General features: G+C 29.2%; 1 protein-coding gene across 5 annotated transcripts in view; it reads right to left on the reverse strand.

Annotated features, from left to right (window-relative positions):
- Positions 1-239: 239 nt before the first annotated feature.
- LOC100209603 (intersectin-1) overlaps positions 240-22,854 on the reverse strand; it is a 104,759-nt gene continuing 82,144 nt past the window's right edge. For 4 of the 5 annotated variants that reach the window (XM_065792019.1, XM_065792020.1, XM_065792018.1 and 1 more), the window contains exons 31-44: positions 20,733-20,805; positions 18,965-19,072; positions 18,789-18,890; positions 17,202-17,285; positions 16,121-16,204; positions 15,716-15,787; positions 14,924-15,067; positions 14,689-14,737; positions 10,113-10,185; positions 9,929-10,011; positions 8,877-8,963; positions 5,473-5,567; positions 4,179-4,257; positions 240-940 (exon numbers count right to left, since the gene is read on the reverse strand). In XM_065792019.1, the coding sequence (XP_065648091.1) occupies positions 798-940; positions 4,179-4,257; positions 5,473-5,567; positions 8,877-8,963; positions 9,929-10,011; positions 10,113-10,185; positions 14,689-14,737; positions 14,924-15,067; positions 15,716-15,787; positions 16,121-16,204; positions 17,202-17,285; positions 18,789-18,890; positions 18,965-19,072; positions 20,733-20,805 (1,276 nt within the window). In that variant the 3' untranslated portion in view covers positions 240-797. The remainder of the gene's footprint in view (positions 941-4,178; positions 4,258-5,472; positions 5,568-8,876; positions 8,964-9,928; positions 10,012-10,112; positions 10,186-14,688; positions 14,738-14,923; positions 15,068-15,715; positions 15,788-16,120; positions 16,205-17,201; positions 17,286-18,788; positions 18,891-18,964; positions 19,073-20,732; positions 20,806-22,854) is intronic. The other variant, XM_065792023.1, reaches the window with a different exon arrangement.

Consider the following 22,854-nt stretch of genomic DNA (forward strand, 5'->3'; position numbering starts at 1 on the left):
TTTTTAACCTTATACCATACAATTAAAAAGCTTATACTTTTTAAAGCTGACATTTAAAAAGCATATAAGAAATAGAAGTTTACATTTTTTAATAATTTTAGTGAAATTCCGATCTTCTTATAATTGCTCTGAAAATATTTAACACCTGGTAAGCAGATGTATCCAGATCCGCTTATTTCTATTATTATAGAATGGAGCCATAGAATAAGCCATAAACACAAGCAAAACAATTTAAAAAATTTTCAAAGGTCTCGTAATTTATTTATTTAGCAAAAATATAAAAATGTCTCAATTTTTAAAATGCAAATTAAAAATAAAAAACAAAAGAACAACAACAAAAAAACAACAACAAAAAAACAAAAAACAAACAAACAAAAAACAACTAAGTAACAAAAACAAACTTAATACTTTCAAAACTTCAACTTAAGTTTTAATTAATATTATAATTTATTTAAACTATTATAATTATTTTAAACTATTCACTTTGCATAATTAACTTTTCATAAGCTTAATGGTTATATAAAAATATTAAAACTATATTACCAATCGTAATTGGTTATAATAATTAAAGAAGTGTACTTTTTTTTATCAGGAGGTCAAGGAGGTTCAAAAAGTTAATTTAAACAGCAATAAAAAAACATCAAGTTATTGAAGACGATCTATAAAGAATGTTTTAGATTTCTTACCCTTGTTGTAATATAAAATAATACTTCAATAATTTATTTCTCTATATATAATTTGTGCAAGTCAAGCAAAGTATAATGATATATTCTATTTTTTTGCAGTTCATGATACTTTTATAAAATTTTTAAATTTTTTAACTCTAGCGTTACAACAATTTCTCCAGTATCAACTTCATGAAGTAATAACCTTTTAGTGATTGGTCCACTACCTTCTTTCAATATCGAAGATACAGTCACTTCAGTGCGACCAAGGAAATCTAAAAAAACCCTTGAAAATTAATAAAGAATTTTTTTTTGGGTCACTTAAATTGTTTCAATGACATAATTTATTGCACTTGATTTTTAAATAGAATTAACAATTAAATAGAATTAACATCAGGAGAATAGGAACTTATTCTCCAGCTGTTTGCCACTTTAAAAAGTTTTCACTTTAAAAAGTTATACTTAAAACAATTTATATGGTATACGAGATACAATCTCAAGCGAGAAATAGAAGTATTGATAAGATAGTTTTTTTTGGTAGTGAGTTAAAAAATATGTCAAGCTTTTTTTTGAAAACGTTAACGTTCAATATTTCTTTTACATTTCTATTGAAGGTAAAAAAATCAGGAGATTAAAGAAAGGAATACAGAAGGACAAATGATTTTGCTAAAAGGATAAAAAGGCTGTAGTTAACACTTATTTTAAGAAAAAGGAAGAGGACAGGGTGACGTATAGGAGTGGGGGAAGAGGCACACAGGTCGACTATATCCTCTGTAGGAGAAGAAACCTGAAAGAGAATAGTGATTGCAAGGTGGTACCAGAAGAGAGTATAGCTAAACAGCATAGGATAGTGATATGTAGGATGGTTTTGGAGGTGAAGAAGAAGAGAGTGAGAGCAAAACCTATTATCAGGTGGTGGAAGTTAAAGGATGAGGACTACTGTGTAAAGTTCAGGGATGAGGTAAGACAGGCACTGGGTGGTGATATTCTGGATACCTGGGATGAGACGTCAAATACTGTGAGGGATGTGGCTAGGAAGATACTTGGTGTGACATCAGGACAGAAGAAGATAGACAAGGAGACGTGGTGGTAGAATGAGGAAGTTCAGGAAAGTTTAATAGGAAAGCGGTTGGCTAAAAAAAAATTGGCATTTTCAGCAAGTTGAAGAAAGTAGACAGAAGTACAAGGAGATGTGTGGCAAGACAAAGAGAGCAGTGGCAAAAGCTAAAGAAAAGGGATATAGTAATCTGTATGAGAAGTTGAACACTAAGGAAGGGGAAAAGGATCTGTTCAGATTGGCCAGACAGAGAAACCGTGATAGGCAGGATGTGCAGCAGGTTAGGATGATTAAGGTTAAAGATGGAAATGTGTTGTCTAGTGAGGACAGTGTCTTGGGAAGGTGGAAGGAGTATTTTGAGGAACTGATGAATCAAGAGAATGATAGGGAAGGGAGGTTAGGAGAGACAGAGGTTGTGAATCAGGAGGTTCCCTAGGTGAGCAAGGAGGAAGTAAGGGCTGCTATTCGGAAAATGAAGTGTGAAAAGGCAGTTGGACCTGACGATATTCCAGTGGAGGCATGGAAATGTTTGGGAGAGATAGCAGTGGAGTTTTTGACAGGTTTATTTAACAGAATCTTGGAAGGTCAGAAGATGCCTGAGAATAAGGGCGACGTTCAGAGCTGTAGTAATTACAGGGGAATAAAGTTGATCAGTCACAGCCTGAAAATCTGGGAAAGAGTAGTGGAAGCTCGGCTTAGAGGAAAAGTAGAGATCTGTGAGCAGCAGTATGGTTTCATGCCAGCTAAGTGCACCACAGATGCTACGTTTGCTCTGAGAGTGTTAATGGAGAAGTATAGGGAAGGACAGAAGGAGTTACATTGTGCGTTTGTGGACTTAGAGAAAGCTTATGATAGAGTTCCAAGACAGGAGCTGTGGTATTGTATGAGGAGGTCAGGAGTAGCGGAAAGGTATGTGAGGGCGGTGCAGGATATGTATGAGAACAGTGTGACAGCAGTGAGATGTGCAGTAGGAATGACAGACAGGTTTAAAGAGGAGGTAGGACTACATCAGGGATCAGCCCTGAGTCCCTTCCTGTTCGCAATTGTCATGGACAGACTGACGGACAAAGTTAGGCAGGAGTCCCCTTGGACTATGATATTTGCTGATGACATTGTAATCTATAGTGAGAGTAGAGAGCAAGTGGAGGTAAACTTGGAAAGATGGAGGTATGCTTTGGAAAACAGGGGAATGAAAGTGAACAGGAGTAAAACAGAGTAAATGTGTGTGAATGAGAGGGCAGACGGTGGACAGGTCCAGTTACAAGGAGTTGATTTGGTGAAGGTCGACAAGTTTACCTACTTAGGGTTGTACAGAGTAATGGAGGAAGTGAAAGTTGTAAAGAAAAGAGTGCAGGCAGGGTGGTGTGGATGGCACAAAGTGTCTGGTGTGATCTGTGATAAAATGGTGTCGGCTAGAATGAAGGGTAAGATCTATAGGACAGTAGTGAGACCTTCTTTGTTGTATGGACTGGAGACAGTGGCACTGACAAAGAGACAAGTGATGGAGATGGAGGTGTCTGAGATGAAGATGTTAAGATTCTCATTTGGAGTGATGAAGAAGGATGAGATTAGAAATGAGTTTATTAGAGGATCAGCACATGTAGCATGTTATGGAAATAAAGTTAGAGAATCGAGATTGAGATGGATAGGACATGTACAGAGGAGACAGGAGAGCTATATTGGCAGTAAGGTTTTGGGGATGGAACTTCCAGGTAAGAGGAGAGAGGTAGACCTAAGAGGAAGTTTATGGATGCAGTGGTGGAGGATATGAGAGTGGCTGGTGTGTCAGTGGAGGACACTCATGACAGGGCTAGATGGAGGAGTTTGATCCGCTGTGGCGACCCCTAAACAGGAAATGTCGAAAGAAAAGAAGATTACTAAATGATTGAAAAATTTATTTTTGAATGATTAATTTATTTTAAATAAATTACTTTAGGAAAATTTTCTTAAATTTGAAACTTTTCATAGGTACTAATATATTATTTTTTTATTTAATATTTTATTTTTCTTATATCCTAAACTCCTAAATTCTTATATCCCTAAAAAATAATATATTTGGGACCTAAAAACATTTAAAATTTATATCGCATTTTCAAAGAAATATTTGCCCGGACAAAATTGTTGAATCTGGTTTAGTTGAGTCACTTCAGAATATGGTATAGTTGAACCACCTCAAGTTTCATTGATAAATAAAACTAAAAATTTCTTAAATTAAAATATTTTATTGCCTAATGGTCATAATTATTTTAATATAATAATGTTTTAAAATTTTATATTTAAATCAAAACTAAAAACTTAAAAAGTTGTCATGTGTGAGTGTGTGTGTGTGTGTGTGTGTGTGTGTGTATGTGTGTGTGAAGGATGTGTGGGGTGATTGATAAAAAATAATAATGTATTTAGAAAGTATTATTAAAATATCAACATCAAAAAAGCTTATATGATTAAAAAACCACTACCGTTTGGTGAAAAAAAATCTCGATCAAAAACGGATATACATAGAACATCTTTTTCTAAATCTTTAACGCTAAAGATCATCTAAAAAAGATGTGTTAAAAGTTTTAATATACCATAACAATAATATCTAATAACAATAATACATCTGAACAAAATATGTGTACATATAAAAATTTTAATATATCATAATAAAATATGTTTGATACAGCTTTATATGTATAATACATATTTATATAAATGTATAGTCTACATATGTATGATAGTTTATAGTTTATGTATGATATTTTAGTAAATGCTGTGAATTAAGAGAGTATAACACCCTCAGTATATAATAACACCATAACACCCTCATTTAAAAAAAAAATGTAAATACTCTCATTACTGCATTTAGTGAGGCCAGGATGGATGTAATACTGATATCTTAATAATAAACATCATCCTAAATACTTTTTTAAATAGTGTTAAAAAATATATTACATATCAGGGTAAAGTGCCTCAAGTGATAAACCATAATTGATACTAGCAAGCATGTATATATAAGAAAATAATGTTCTCAATTAATAATATTAATACAAACACCTAATTTTTCTAATTAAGATTCATCAAGTAATTAATGTTCATCAAACATTATTTTTAGGAATTTAAATGACACAACTTTGTTTACTATAATTTTGTTTATAGTTAGCTGAAGAAGTTGAAAGTCTTTGATTTGAACAAGTCATTAACATTTTCCAGCTCACGATTGATTGTAGAGAAAACTATTTTTATATTGAAGTGTAAATAAAAAAGAGTAGTACATCTGCAAAAAGAACAAAATAAGGCATGTTCAAGGATAGGTAGATATCTTTTAAATAAATTAAAACAGTAAGGGTTCATAAATAGAACATTGGAGAACTCTTAGAACGCTTATTCTTTCCAACTTCATTCCACAGCTTATTTTTTCTGACTTTGTACATGTTGAGGCATAAGATACTTCTTGTCTTCTATTTTTTGAGACATTCAATTTAAGTTGTTGTTAATTACTCCATATGTTATATATTTTTTCAAGTTGCTGTTTATTACTCCATATGTTACATCTTCTCAAATTGTTTGATTCTAGTGACTGTATGATGATGATGTCCTATCCTAAAACCCAATTTTTTAAATTGTTTTTAAAGATATTCAGAACCTGTGAATATTTTAATGTTTTTGAAATGAAACTTGAAACGAAATAAAAAAAGCGCCGATGCTCTACTAATGCTCAAATTCACTCAATGTTAAAATTTAGCTATGATAAATAAATAAAAAAAAAATTACAGTCGAGTTCCATTTTGGGTTCAGGTCTTTTGGAATAACCTTAGTCTTTTGCTCTTGGGAACCCATACTAACTTCACAGTAGGGATCACTTGTACCTAAACATAACATACTTTGTTTGAACACACATAACTCAAAAAATATGAAAAATATATAAAAAAAAGCAACAATGTAAAATCAATCACAATTGAAAATTACATTCAAAAACTATATATAACTATATATAAATATTATATATAAAAACTATATAAAACATATATAACATGCAGGCTAAATAAATTAATATGCAGACTAAAGACTACTAAAATTTAATGTAATTTATTAATAATATATTTATTATATAATTTATTCAACTATATATTACGACAACTCCTTTCTTAGTTTGTAAATCTATTATAACACAATGTAACAAAAAAAAAAAAAATTTCTGTTTATCAAAGTTTTTTGATGTTTCTTAATTAATTTGAGTATGCTGAGTCTGAATATGACATTGGATTTTTTATTGCATCAATCGTTTGGTCGTAAAAAAAAAAAAAATCAATTAAACATATAATTAATATAAATCGTTTTGCATTAGATTCTACTTTAGTCAATATAAAACATTTACTAATTCAAAAGTGTTATGTTATGTTACAAAACTTCATGTTACATCATGTTTCTTACATATATTACATAATGTTACATTATATTGTATTGTAACAGTCTCTCACAATCTCAAAAAACACTAAAAGTGAACAGTAGAACGAGGTTTTCTTTTATGAAGTTTCTCGTCATCGCGTATCAAACACCAGATGTAGTCACCCATCATAGCTGCATCCCATCTGCCCTGGTATCTTTTCTCCATTGCAAAAATATCCTGATGGAAACGTTCCCCGTGCTCTTCACTCACATCACCCAAATTTGGTCTGAAAAATTCCAAGTGTGAATGCAGGTAATGCAGCTTTATTGACATTCTGCATTTCATATCTGCGTACCGTACAATTAAGTTTTCCACTATCTCTTTGTAGTTATCACTCTTATTGTTGCCTAAAAAGCTATGAATAACATGTCTAAATGCAGTCCATGCTTCTTTTTCAACAGCAGACATTTTGTCCTCAAGCTCCTTACATGCCAACATAACTTTAATCTGTGGACCAACGAATATACCTGCTGAAATTTTTGCATCTGACACCTTTGGAAACATCTGCCGAATATGCTGGAATGCTGCACTATCTGGGTTTAATGCTTTGACAAATTGTTTGATAAGACCAAGTTTAATGTGAAGGGGTGGTAGTAAGATCTTTTCAACAGGTATCAGAGATTGATTAATAACATTGTGCAAACCAGGCTGTAAATGTTCTCTCACTGGCCACTCACGTCTTGTGAAGTGCTGGTTTGCAGCCCTGCTATCCCATAAACAAAGAAAACACGAGTACTTTGTGTATCCTCCTTGCAGACCGAGAAGAAATGCTAGCATCTTAAAGTCTCCACATACATCCCACTTGTAACTGTCGTAGTTGATTTTCTCAAGCAACAACTTCACGTTCTTATAGTCTTCCTTTAGATGAACGGAATGAGCTACTGGAATCGAAGGAAATCGGTTTCCGTTATGGAGCAAAACTGCCTTTAGACTTCTTGTTGAGCTGTCAATGAATAATCTCCACTCTTCAGGATTGTGAACAATGCCAATGTCATTGAAAAGACCACGAACGTCATGACAATAGCACAGTGATTCTGATACTACATAAAAGTATGCGAATGTTTCATGTCTTTTTCGGTATTTCGAGGTTCTGCAGCTTGGATCTAATAAATTCCATTCTTTCAAACGTGATGTCAGAAGTTCTGCATTTGATTTAGTGAGACCTAAATCTCGTACTAAGTCATCAAGTTCTTGTTGGATAGGGAAATGAGGTGAATCATTCGGTTCCCTGAAATCACAGTCATCATTGAGTTCATCCGGTGAGTCTACTTCAGAATGATATGCAGCTGCTTCTTCGGATTGAGGTGGAGTAGGAACAGGCAATTCATCACTGTGTGGAACTGGTCCAATAGAAGATGGTGTACTTGGATAAACTAGAGTCAGCCTATCTTTCGGTTTTTTATACTTTGAAATGTCAACAATGCAGAAAAAGCAGTCATCATGATGGTTCGTCGGTTCTCTCCATATTCTCGGAATCGCAAAGGGCATTGACTTTCGGATTCCACGCAGCCATCCTTCCAGAGTTGATCTGCAGCTACCACAACTGTAGTGTGGTGCCCACGATTTGTCCTGATCTCCCATAGCCATGCCAAAATAAGCATGATATGCAGTAAAGAATTTTGTACCACTGACAATCTTATGTTTAGCTTGTGTTGGACTAATATAGTAACCACAAACATAACAGAATGAGTCAGGACAAAGCTTGCAGGATCTACTAGACATATTCACCACTTCATGTAACAGTTGTAATTAGTTAAACTGAAAATAAACACACGAATATAGTTAAAATCAGCATATATATATAATGTTTTAATTGCATTACACATATACGAAAACTCCGAAATATACTTTATGCTTTTTCTCAGGAAATCTTGATGATAGAGAAAAACCAATGGTACCACTGAAATCAGCATACAAAAATTATGTAAGAAACATTAAAAAATTAACATAAACAAAAATGTTGTTACATGGTGTAATCAATGTAATAAAAGATATGTGATTGGATTATGTAAATTTTCTTATGTGTAAAACATAGAATATGTCCATAAGATAATATTTTGCTTACTAAACTGACTTAAATTGTAACACTACACAATGTGGGAAATACATAGCAGATAGCAACTAGACTTGGTGACTCTCAAGTTGTTGTGCAATTGGTTTCCTCACACAATTTTATAAAAATTTAGAAAGCAAAATATTTTTTCAGTGCTCCCCTGAAAATTAAAATCTTTATATGATGTTTCAAAACGATCACCAGTACAACTGAAGGTAGATGGCCTTCGATGTAAAATGTAAAAATTAAATTTTTTTTCATTAAGTAAAAATATTTTTATTAATAAACTTAAAATTATAAATTATAGGATATACATGCATACGAAAAAAATTTAATAAAACTAAAGTTGTAAATTATTGGATATGAAAAATAAATACCAAAAATATTACATTGAATAAAATTATTACATTAACATACAGATTGATAATAATCCAAAGCTTTTATAATTTACAAAAGGATTTAACAAAAAAAAAAATCATAAAAGATAGAGAAAAGGAAAAATTTTGAAAAAAATTTAGGTCTGCTGGGATGTACTTTTAAAAAAACAAAAAGCATAAAAGTTGAAAAAAAATCAAACTATTATATACAATTAAATCAATTATATACTCCGTATATAGCCTGTGCAAACAAATTGTAACCATTGGACAAATTGTCTGATGATTACAGGTTACATACCTGTAGGATCAGAAGGATGTAAATCAGCACCCTCCATGATAGTAACAATTAACCGACCAACTTCATTACTGTCGCATACTGATCTGGCTAACAAAAAATAGTATGCAAATATTTAGTTTAAGAAATTTAACCATGATTATGTAAGTTCATTGCATCATAAGAAGTAAAAGAGCTCCAAACATAAGTGAAAAAGATTCAATATATTTGAAATAAGATTAAATTATTTTATACTAATAGCAACCAACCCATTTAACAAAATTAAACCATAATTTTGAGATTATTGAGAAAAGGTTGGAAATTTTAAATTAAATTTTTAAAAACAATATTCTAGCCTTGGTTTAAGAAAAATAATTCTAGCTAAGGTTTAAAAAACATTATTCTAGCCTTGGTTTAAGAAAAATAAATTTAGACAAGGTTTAAAAAGCAACATTCTAGCCTTGGTTTAAAAAGCAACAACTAGCCTTGACATTAATAAGTGATTGTTTTAGTAGTTAAAATTTTGTGATTTTCTGTGCAACTTGTTTCTACATGAAAAATGCTGATTGCAACAAAAATTTTATTGAACTCATTGACTAAACGAAATTTTTATTTAAAAAACTACATTTTACAAATCAAAGTTTATGCAATTTTTTAAAATGTTATTTGCCTCCCCAAAGCTGAGATGGCACTGCAGTCAAGGAGGCTACTTTTATTATTGTGGTTACAATCTTCTCTCAACTCTTTAACTCTGAAATATAAACCCTGACAAACAAGCCGCTGTGCAAAAAAACAAGTTGAGCCTGGTACCATCAGAGGATCAAACTCAGAACTTCTTACAAAGTAAGCTTACAAAGTAAGCGCTCTTCCACAATATCACTACCACATTTTGTTTTTTTATGTTTGAAAAAATGCCTCATTTGTTTAAATAGTTACATATTTGAAAAATTGAACTAGATTTGATGTTAAGAAAAATATAGAGGACCCCTGTATCACCCCTGTAACACCAAAACATTGTTAAAATGCTAAGACCCCTGTAACACCCCTGTAATAATGTGATTAACCACTACACATACCTCTGGTGATTTTACTTCTCTTTTCACGCTCTGTTTCAATAAAAATTTGAGAAGCCTGTTGAATTTTGTTAACCCAAGTATTTCTGAAATTAGTAATCAAAAATTCATACACTGCATGTTCAATAAATACTTTTTACTTCTAAAATAAAATCTAAATTTAATTTTATATAATAAATAATAAAACCTTTCCATCTTGCTTGGAGCCCGAAATGAGTAAACACAATCAATGTGAGAAAGATGAAAAAGAGTTTCGTTTACTAAAAAAATTTAAGTAACGTTTTAAAACATTTATATAATTGGTTTTCTTACATCACAATATTTATTTTGTATTGCTTTAATTTTTTTTTATAACTTATAATAACATTGTGCAACTAAAAACTTAAAGTAACAAAATCTAGATCAATAATTGTTAAAAAAAATCATAATTGTTAATAATTGTTAAAAAAAATCATAATTGTTAATAATTGTAAAAAAAAGCTACAAAACTAATAATTTTCTTCTTAATTTAACTCCACTAAAACAATAGTTTCATTTTTCACTAATTTCATGACCATTTTTCACTAATGCAATTAAAATAATAACTTGACCAACTAAATAATTTCTTGACTAATAATTTTGAAATAATGCAACTAAATAATTTCATGACCAGAAATAAAGCAACAATACTTATTAAAAGTTAAATTCTAAAACAAGACATCTTTTTTGATGACTTTTGATAGATGTTTAAGAAACTGCATGTCGTTGCAAAAAAAACTTTCATCTTCTATAAAAACTTTGTTAAAAAACTCACACAGAAAAAAACTTTATTACCTCATAAAACAGCAATGTTTATTTTTTGCTAAAGTTTGGTCATTTGGTCAGAATAAAAACTTTAGCTAAATGACTTATTTAGACATTCGTTTTAGAGTATTTTGAATTGAAAATTGGTCCATATTTTGTTGTAAAAATATTTCGGTGATGATGAGACTTTTAATAAAGTCTCATCATCAATATCTACAGCTGAAAACTGTAAAACCTAACAATAAATATATCTATGTGGACCTTAAAATGTTTTAACAAAAAAGGAAAAGAAGTGGACTAAATTAATTATTCAAAACCCACCAAACTTTAAGTACAATAATAAATCTGCAGCTAAAAGAAGTCCAAGTTTAATTTACTTTTTATAAAAAAGTTTTCATAACACTTTTGTATATTTTTGTAATGGTAATAATATATATTTATCAATTAATGAAAATATTTAACATTTTTTATATAATATATTTAATATATGTTTTTAAAACATAAAAACAACAGCAATAACAGCAAAAATAACAATAGGGAAGAGTGTTGTACCTCGGAGGAATTTTTAAACTTTTACAAATATTAAAAAAAAATACAACATGTTCTGCAACAATATATTTTCTTTAACGTAATGATATCAGTTACTCTACAATTTTTTATTAAACACCCAGTCATATTTTTTCATCCCTTTTTATAATTTTGAAAAATTGCTTACACTACAGCCAAGGTACACCACCGGTGGTGTACCTTGGTATATACGTTTTACCTTAGAGGTAATATTGTTTTAACAGATTAAGTACTCAACATGGTAGAAATTTGATAAAATGTTTACTTATAGGATAATCGGACTTTAAATCAGCCTCATTTAAGATAATATTAATCAAACTAGTTAGATTTATATAAACTATATATTAATTTATATAGAAGTATTAAAACATCTATATAAATTAAAATATAGTTTAAAAACTTAGAAGTATCAAAAACTTACATAAAAAATAAAGTTTATTAAAAAAAGTGTAATAACAAAAGTCTACAATAAGGTTTAGTAATTTTAAGTCACTTTAATTTAGCATTTGTCTACTCTACATTCAGGTAATCAAAGTTAATGCCAAATGATAGTTTCTCTAGCTGTCGTGCTGAATCTCTTGTAATAGAGGGATGTGGCAACTGAAAGACCATGTCTGATTTGTCCAGCTCATAGACAGTTTATCTTCTCTTGTAAGTCTTTGTGAGTTTGTGTTCTTTATCAATTACTGAATTTTGAAAAATGTGTCAGCAACTTCTAGTACCTCTGCTACAAAGTTTTTTACAGCATGTTTGCCTTGAATTTGTGCAAATTTGTGAAATTGTGCAATCCAGGATCTTTTAAAAACCTGAATCTTTTATAACTACAAAGTCTCTGACTGAGCATTTTTTCTTTGTTTTCTCAGCTTTTAATCTAAAGTGTTGAGGCTGAAAACTTTTTCCAGATTTTTTACCGGGGTTGAGCTTTTGAGTAAAGTAGAATAATATTTGGAGACACAATTTTAGCGCTTATCTGGTTTGCAAAAGAAGCAGGACTGCAGCTTGTCACCTCAGTATCAGTTGAGGGTCAAGGTCTGCTCAAAAAGTCTTCAGACACAGGCTGCAGTCGATCTGTTATAGTGGATGGCGAGAACTCATAATCTTTGAAAATGTTTTTTTTCATTGGATGAAGACCATTCACTAGAAAACAGCGTGTAATGTTACTTGGAGTAAAAGCTAAAGGAAAAGCTTGTCCAACAATTTCTGATACATCATAGATTGTTGCTGGTTTCCTGGCATTGCCTGGTTTTAACATCCGATCCTTCATTTTATTGTTGTAATAAGTCTTATAAAGACCAAATATGCCTCTGTCTAAGAGTTGCATTTTGTGACTAGTGTGTGGATGAAATATTACCATTGTAATCCCATTATGTTTTGCCAGCTGGATTGTAGGTATTGATATTGATACTTGACATCTTGACACGATTGTAGGTATTGATATCACGATTGTAGGTATTGATATCTCTCACGGTTGTCAAGTAAAAGAATAAAAGGATTTTCCTTAGTTGAACGAATATGCAAAATGACTATAAATGACTAAAAATGAGAATAAACAAAATGTTTCATAAATCCTAGAAACAAAAAATCACTTGACCACCCAAATGGGTTTGCTCCACCAAGTGTACCTTCTGGGGTCCCTTTTAACATAAAGTCCTTAAGGTTTTTACAAGGGAAAATCAGCATTGGAGGCATATAGCCACCTCCAGCATTTATTGCTCCAATCATTGTTATACTATAAACTTGTTCACCATTAGTCATTCCACCAACCAGCTTTTGAGTTTTTTTTAAGATTTTGGGAGGATTATGGACAGTGCTAATACTGGTTTGTCAACATTCCATATGTTAAATGCTGTAATACCTTGATTTTGTTTAACCCCAAGAGCTACTTCATAGTTCTGAAAAGTATATGCTACTTTTTCTTTATTAAAAGCAGTTGAGTGCGCCAGACTTGTTGCCTCAGGCTTTTCTTTTTTCAGGCTTCACTTTTTTGTGAAATTTTTCAGCCAATCTTTTCCAGCCATTTGGTTTCTATCCCAAGATACATCAATTTTTTTTTGATTTGCTTTCCCAAATCGGTAAGTCAATTTTCGAACATCTTTCAAAATCAGTCCATACTGAAGATCAGCAGCTTTCAAATTGTAATCAACTAGAACTTTATCTTCTTCTGCCGTGAAGACTTGCTTAACGTTGTTGTTTTTCTTGTAAAAAAATTTTTCTAAACTTCAAGGAATTTGTTTCTGTGTTGTCTTAAGGTTGTTTTCAGGATTGTCAAAGTCCATAGTCCATAGCTCTGTATATATATATATATATATATATATATATATATATATATATATATATATATATATATATATATATATATATATATATATATATATATATATATATATATATATATATATATTTATATACATATATATATATATATATATTTTTTTTAACATCTTTGCTTGCAACAAGGTTGCTGCACCTTGTCTAAAAGAAAAAGGGCATCATTAGAAGATCCACCCCAGATATGGCAACAGTATTCCATACAAGGCCAGATTTGAGATTTATAGAGATAGAGAATAGAATCCAGAGTAAGAAAGCTCGATAAAGAGATATCTGTATATAGACACTTCATTGTTCACTATAAGTCTATAGAAGCTCTGTATATAGACACTTTATTGTTCACTTTAAGTATACAGAAGCTCTGCAGATAGACACTTCATTGTTCACTATAAGTTTTACAGCTCTTTCTATGTCTTCTTTTTGTTTAGGGCTTCTTTTAAATCCATTCTTACTTCAAGGCATTTTATTTATTTTTTTATTTTTTTTTCTGAAAATAAACGAAAAACATTAAAAACTATTAAATACCTGTACAACTAATTTTTCATAAAATGGAAGGACAACATAGTTTTTAAAGCATAATTGCAAATACTCTTACCATTATTTAATTATCTTTAATTACTAAGCTGTGGTGGTACCACCAAGGTACACAACAACATCTCCAAGGTACACCACTATCATAGTTTTTACAAAATCACTACCATATATTCAAAGGTTAGGAGTTAAGCAGTTTCAAACATGCATAAATGTAGCTGAAAAAATGCTTTACAAACTTTGGTAATCAGTTTTAGAATAAAGTTTATACCTACAGTTGTAGAAAAAAAAAAAAGAGGATATACCCTAAAAAAGTTACTTTTTGGTACCAGAAACAAACTGTTATTTTTATTGCAACATCAAATGTGTTAAGCAATGGTAAAAAAACTTATTATGAGCCTCTAATAGCCAATACATGTAAGTAAAATTTCAGTTTGAATTCATCACTTAAGATGGCAGCACAATAAACGTGCCTCCAAGGTACACACACCTCCAAGGTACACCACTCTTCCCTACTATACAGACTTTTACACCAAAAATAAAACAATAATTACTTTCTGGATCAGTGGGCAGTTTAACCGTAATTTCGTTTAAAAAAATTGCCTAAAAGTGTAAAAATATTTTATTTCATCAAAAGTCGAAAAACATTGCAATTCATTAACAATGCAATGAATAAGTTAAATAACTACAAATAAAAAATTATAAAAAAATCTATTCAAATAAATATGTATGACAATAAAAATAACTAAAAAGATTTAACACAAAGAAAGAATAAAATTTCTTTTTTACCTTTTTATATATAGTTAACTGCATACCACTGTCAGGATGGAAAACAGTTAATAATGGTTTCGATTGAAAGTGTGTATTTTGGAGACGACACAACAGTAAGAAATCATTAAACAAAAAAACTCTAAGTTCTTTGTTGCTTTTATGCTAAATAAAAAAATATATATATTCATACATAAAAAAAAAAAGACAAAGAATAATGAAAGAAATATATTTTATTTTTTCCATAATAGATCCTCCATATCTAGATTATTACCTTAAGCTAACGCATAAATTGAAGCAATTACATACCACATACATTATAATAATAATTATTAAACAACAATTTTTATAAAAAATGAGAAGCCAAATGGAATTGATTATTTTTTATTTTTTTATTTTATTTTTTTATTCTGATTCACTCCCAATAAGGCATCAAGCAGCCACTATTAAGTCGGAAGTTACTAGAAAAAAAAATTAGAGTTATAAAGCAAGTAAACGAATTTTTAATTTCAAAATTTTATCAAAATTAAATTATCAAAAAATTTTTAAAATTTTTATCAAAATGATAAAATTTCATCAGTCTTAATTTTTTTTATGTATGTGGCATTTTTCCATAAACCATATTTCAGTTCATTCAAATTAAGCCCATCTTTTAGTGTGGTAAAGTTCATATTTACTGTATGACAGGAAGAAAGGGAGAAAACATCAGTTTCAAACATCATAATAAAAGTTGATAGAAATAGTAAAAATAGCTTAGTATAACAACAAATATTTTATTTCATTTAATATAATAACACAAAAACTATCGATTACTTTGTGAAGGATTCCATGATAAACATATTTCCGCTGACCTAAGCAGTTCGTTTGAGAGTTAAAAACCAAGTCCTAAAAGCAAAATTTTATTTTGCAGTTAATATAAAAATGTAAGAGACAATCCTCACTTGATCATATATGCTTTTACTGGTGTTTCTTCTATCATATATGCTTTTACTGCTTTTTTTTCTATCCTATATGCTTTTACTGCTGTTTTTTTTTTTTAAATCATATATGCTTTTACTGCTGTTTTCTATCGCATATGCTTTTTTAGGTGAGAATGTGTATAAGACTCAAAAAATATACATAAAATTAAAAAAAAAAAATTCTTTTTAAAGAGATTTATTACAAATAATAAAACTTACTACAGAAAACTTTAAAATATTAAAAAAATTTTTTTTTTACCTCTTCTAGACCTGCAAGATTAACTCTCTCTTGTAACCATTCTAACCGACTTGAATTTTCTTGAGAACGCACTGCTTCATTTACCTGTAATTAATAGAAAATTAATTTTAAGATAAAGTTTAAAATTAAATGAACAAAAAGAAATAGACAAAATAAATTAAATCTTGAAGTTGCAATGGTTACTTGAAAAGTGCCACGCTTATTTGGATATATAGAGGACCATGCATGCACTGTTTTATCTCTATATATTTACTAAGTATTCATTTGCATATTCAAAATGTCAAAACTACCACCAAATGACTATATAAATTAAATTCATATTCTTAATAGATCTTTTTAAACACACCACATATAGAGTTAAGCCAAAAAGTCAAATTCTCTTTCCATTTTCAAACTCTGTATATTTTAATGCATTTAAATTTATTGCATGCTATAAAATTAACAAAGATGTGACACCAAGTTTGAAAATTTTTTCATCTTTTAACAAAAAATTTTCTGAAAAAAGTATATAAAATTTAATAAAAATACTAAAAAGCCAAGTTAAAATTATATTCTAGTGTGGCCACTTATTCATTCAAACTGTATTCAGTTCATTATAACTATTTACAATCGTATTTGTGAAATTGTATTTATAATACATTCTTCCTTTTAATAATACATTTTTTTTATAAAAAATATTATTTTCAGAAATTATTTTCTAATGGTCTGTTTTAATTAATTGCAATACAGATTTTTTGTCAAGTGCATTTAAATTTTTTTCCTTTTATTTGGATTGCATTGTTGTTTTTTTGTCACCTATACTCTATAATGTTTTTAAACTACTCTTAAATCAGTGTAACATTTATAAAAATAAATATGCAGGTAGTTAATGATTGAAGGAGTCTTGATACAAATAGAACCTTTATTACCTAAAAATAGTTTGGATGCAAGTCACCCTTATTATATTTTAAAAACCTGAATTAAGTTACTAAGCAAAAAAGTTAGATAATGATTTAAAATCTATTTTATATTTGTTACGAATTAACAATCTTTTTGCAAAACCTGGTAAAACAGAAACAAATTTTAAATAAATTATAGATACCTGAGTGCACAATTCTTCAGCTTTTTCATGGGAAGCAAGAAGATTTGCACGATCATAATGTTCTTCAGGAGTATACTTTAAAATCTTTAAGAAAGTTAAATAAGAAAAGTGAATACAAAAAAGCTATTTATATTCAAAATATAAACAAATTAGAAGTAATTTTTTAAATTTAGTTGGATATGTATTTATTTTAAAGATGAAAAATATGTCAGAAAACAAAGCTGAGGGATATATAAAAAAACATTTAGATTGCATAGAACAAGCAACAATTGGGTAATAAAATGACATGGAACAGAAGTTTTTAAGTCAACAGAAAAATAATGCCTAAACTAATTAAACAAACATTTTTTTTAAAAATCTTTTTTAACTATTAAAAAGTTACAATGAAAAATGTATTACTTGTCTCTGTAAATAATTTAGTAAAAAAAATTGAATTTATTATTAAAAATTTATTATTATTGATACTATTCTGAACCACTTTTTGGCAAAGTTTCAGACAATCATTGTGCTGAATAATTTATCTAAAAATCAAAATATGACATAAGTATGAAGTCAGCAGGTGTACCCAAGGTATCAAAATTTACATATGATATTCATTATACCATTGAACAACATATATGCTAAGACATTTCACAGCATTATCTGTGCTATATGCATTCCTCACCATTATACCACACCATAAAAGAGCCATTTTCATGTTTGACATGTAGCAAGAATTGATTAATAAGATAACCTAAAAATCTTATTCTGCGAATGTTTACCAAATTAAATTTAATCACTGAACTACACTATATTCAAGACTGCTGCTAACCATTTTATTCTTGGCGCCTCCAGACGATTTCAAACAGTCATATGATTTATCAATCCAACTAAAATTTTTTCAAAATTTTATTATTATGTGCTAATAATATCTTTTATGCAACGATAAAGTTGTGAAGGAAGTTATAGCAAATTTGGTTGTTGATGTCAATTTTCTATCAAAAAAATAAAAAGTATGAGATGTTTTTAATGATTTTCATATAACAAATCGAAAAAAAAATGAAATTGTATCACTAATTGTATTTTTATATATTTTTTTGTCAGTGACAAAAAAAAACTTTCTTATAGAATATTGAAAGTACTAAAAAAAGCAACTTTTTACTGAATATTGTGTCACACAAGTGTTCCAAGAAATACAAAAATGTCTTAATGTTTCATGTGTTATGTCTTAATGTTTCATGCTTTATGTGTCATGCTTTAATATTTCATGCTTTATGTGCCATGTCTTGATGTTTCATGTTTTATGTGTCATATCTTAATGTTAAAATGCTTTATGCATCATTTCTTGATGTTTCATGTTTTATGTGTCATGTCTTAATGTTAAAATGCTTTAAGCATCATGTTTCATGCTTTATGCAATATATAACTTTCTTATGGAATGTTGGAAGTTCTAAAAAAGCAACTTTTTATTGAATATTACAAATCAAAAAATCACTTAATGTTTCATGCTTAACGCATGTCTTAATGTTTAAGTGCATGAGTAACAATAACCAAAAATAAGTACAAAAAAAATTTAAACAACAAATAATTTACAAACAAATAATTTACCCCTGAAATAATTAATGGATACTTTGTGATGCGCTGCAAAGGCTTTAACAAGTAACTACTCAAAGATAAATTTTGTTTCAAACGACTGTCGCCAGCACATTTCTAAAATATTAAACGCAAAAATTTTTTATAATCTAAATTTCAAAAGAAAAACATTTTAGGGTACATCGACTTACTTTTTCAAACTGCTTAAACTCAGCATCTTTTTCCACTTTATCTTGAAGAAGGCGACATGCTTTAGACATGCAACTGCAGAAACGTATGTATGGGCTGAAATGAGGTAACTAATAACAAAAACAAATAAACAATCAAACTGAGGTGACTAATTACAAATAATAAAAAAAATAATAATTTAAATTTTTTAAATTAATGCAAATAAATAGTTGATCAATCAGAAAAAATCTGTTATTTTAGGATTTTTAATAAGATTTGCTGGTGTTGTCTTTGAAAAATCATCTGTAATATAATTACAAAACAGGTTTTAAACCAAAGAATGAAGTTAATCACATTCTCACAGTTTTAATAATTGGTGACAATGCATTAAAAGTAAAATTAAGATATGATTGCAAAAGAGAAAAGTTAAGAATTTTAAATATTTTCAAAACTCTCCCCACATTTTTAAACATTTAAAACATTTGACATTTTTTGTTTAATCATCTTAAGTAAAAAGAACCATGACACACAGTGAGGATATATGCATAGGACAAGGTATGACACACGTGTGAGGTGTATATGCAAAGGTTAAAAGAAAATTGTAAACAGAACCAGCTTGATATATTGCAGTGAAACATAAGCAATGAAGGTTTAGATGCAGTTAAACTTAACAAAATTAGAAAAAAAAAAAAGAAAAAAAAAATTTTTTTTAGTTAATTTTTTGAAATTATTATATTATTTATAACAAAACTACGATAAAAATTCATAAAAAACTTTACACAAAAAATTTTGACAAGTCATTATTGTACCCTGTTATTTAACTTCGTCATTATCAATCTCTTTACATAAAATTTGACTTCATAACTCTCTTTACGTCTACTTTAATAAATCACTGACACTCTCTTTAAATCAATTTTAAGTCATTGTCACTCTCTTTAAATCAATTTTAAGTCATTGTCACTATCTTTAAATCAAATTTATTAAGTCATTGTCACTCTCTTTACATCAAATTTATTAATTCATTGTCACTCTCTTTACATCAAATTTATTAAGTCATTGTTACTCTCTTTACATCAAATTTATTAAGTCATTGTCACTCTCTTTACATCAAATTTATTAAGTAATTGTTACTCTCTTTACATCAAATTTATAAAGTCATTGTCACTCTCTTTACATCAAATTTATTAAGTCATTGTTACTCTCTTTACATCAAATTTATTAAGTCATTGTTACTCTCTTTACATCAAATTTATTAAGTCATTGTTACTCTCTTTACATCAAATTTATTAAGTCATTGTCACTCTCTTTACATCAGATTTATTAAGTCATTGTCACTCTCTTTACATCAAATTTATTAATTCATTGTCACTCTCTTTACATCAAATTTATTAAGTCATTGTCACTCTCTTTACATCAAATTTATTAAGTCATTGTCACTCTCTTTACATCAAATTATCAAGTCATTGTCATTCTCTTTACATCAAATTTATTAAGTCATTGTTACTCTCTTTACATCAAATTTATTAAGTCATTGTTACTCTCTTTACATCAAATTTATTAAGTCATTGTTACTCTCTTTACATCAAATTTATTAAGCTATTATCACTCTCTTTACATCAAATTTATTAAGTCATTGTCACTCTCTTTACATCAAAGTTATTAAGTCATTGTTACTCTCTTTTAATCAAAATTAATGAGTCTCATTTCGCTCTTTTATCTTAATAATAATTAATTAATAAAAATATTATTACTGCATAGTTATATAAATATAAAATTAAAAAAAAATTATACTTGTTCTATAAGAATATCACCAATAGCTTCTATCTTATCAGTTGCTGACATCTTTTTACGGACAAGCATTGCTCTATAAAAAAGTCATAAAATTTAATTTCACTGCAAGATATTGGTCCAGAGATGTTATCAAATTAATTGAAAACAATGATAGCTCTCATGAATACAGATTTTATGATACTTTGAATGATCAATTTCTCATTCAGCACGTTTCTTTTCCAATGTTTCAATTATCGAACAATGAATGCCTTAACACTCTTGACTTAATATTTACAACTCAAGAGAACTGATTATTCTAAATTTTGCTAGATCAGAAAAGTTTTGTAAATAAGGAAGTAATTGTACGAGATTAAAGGAAAGTAAATTTCGATTCAATTAATATATTGTTTTCCAATGTAGATTGGTTAAAGTGTTTTAACAGCAAATCAGTCCAAGAAATGTATAATATATTTATATTTTACATAAATGCAGCGTATAAACTATACAATTAAAAAACTAAATATTTATAAAAAAAAGCGAATATTTTGGATAAACAATGATCTTAAAAAATTAATAAGATTAGAAAAGAACCTCAGATTTTGCAACTGTTCCGCAGGGTGGAAAGTTTCTTCTCTTGTGAATGAATACAAAAAAATTTGCAAGATAGTCAAAGACGAATCAAGAAAAGCTAGACAAAATTATGAAAAAAACCTAGTGCAAGAACACCTAGTGATATCGGCTAAGAAAAATCCAAAGTTAATTCACAAATATGTGAATAGCCAACAACCCTAACCCTAACCCTGACCCTAACCTTAACCCTGACATATACAGCATCATGCTACAAGAATTATATCACCACTAAAAAAACTTATGAGAAGAAACTAGATAAAATGGGTCTCACTACTTTAGTTGTAAGACAAATTTGGGGTGATTTGATTTAAATGTATAAGTTATTCAATGGAATCGAAAAAGTAAATTTAGTTTATGAAATTTAGCTTATGTAAATTTAGTTTATGAAGTTATCAATCAGCAAGAGGTCATCAAATGAAATATAATCGTGAAATAACTTTTTTTTGCCACTGCATTATTTTTTAACAAACAGATCATCATTTTATTGGAATCGACTACCTACTGATGCCATTAATGCTATTTCTGTGAATTTTTTAAAGCTAAACTTGACATATGAATTTTAAATAATGTAACTATGCTGAATAATAATATAGCTGTCTAAGTGTACTTGGTACACTCACCGAACTATTGGTCACAACTCAAATATATTACTATTGCTATTACTAAATATTGGCAATCCTTTGGTGCCTTTTATAGAGAAATCAATCAATTGAGTTTTTGCAACATTGAAATGCATTTTAATACCTAATGACCAACTTATTTCTAATGAGCAAATTATTTTTGGGTCTGACATGATGTAATAGTGAAGTTTCATCAGCACGTAACTTTAAGAGACTTCTGGATTGGTCAAGGACCGATATACTATTGACAACTATGGCAAAGAGGAATGGTCTGAGCACAGACCCTTGTGGTCTGTGCTCAGTCCATTAGTGGTACTAGTCCAGGGACCAGAAGTCAGAGAGACACTGGAACAACGACCTTTTGAGAATGGTGAAATAAATAGGATTTAACCCATTTAAGTAATTAACATTTTTTGGTGAAAGGAAGACAACTAGATGAGAGATTTTATTAAATGCTTTTTTAAAAAAAATACTAATACATTGAACATACCCACCTGAAGTTAAGAGTTTGTTTAAATAACTACCATTAGCAGAGTGTTATTTGTACAGTAATAAGGACCAGGCACAGAAGTTAATTAAAAGAGACTAAACCTTTTTTTTAAGGGACTACTGCTTAAGAGCAATCTTCTCTAATATCTTTGCAGAGCTGCAAAGAATTGAGATGAAATTCACCATTTTTCAATCGGAATCATAAGCATTTTTATCCATGCAGCTAGAAACTTAAGCTGAGCAAAGCTTTGATTGTAGATTAGCGTGGGGGGGGGGGGCAGCTAAAATGGTGGCGTTACCTCTTAGGATTGTTCCTGGGATGCTGTCTGACTAGCTGATGATTTAATTTTTGCTAATACTAGGTACACATCATATTCATTAGTTGCATGGAATGTGGCAGGGTC

This window comes from Hydra vulgaris, chromosome 03 (assembly GCF_038396675.1).
Source record: "Hydra vulgaris chromosome 03, alternate assembly HydraT2T_AEP".
Classification (NCBI taxonomy): domain Eukaryota; kingdom Metazoa; phylum Cnidaria; class Hydrozoa; order Anthoathecata; family Hydridae; genus Hydra; species Hydra vulgaris.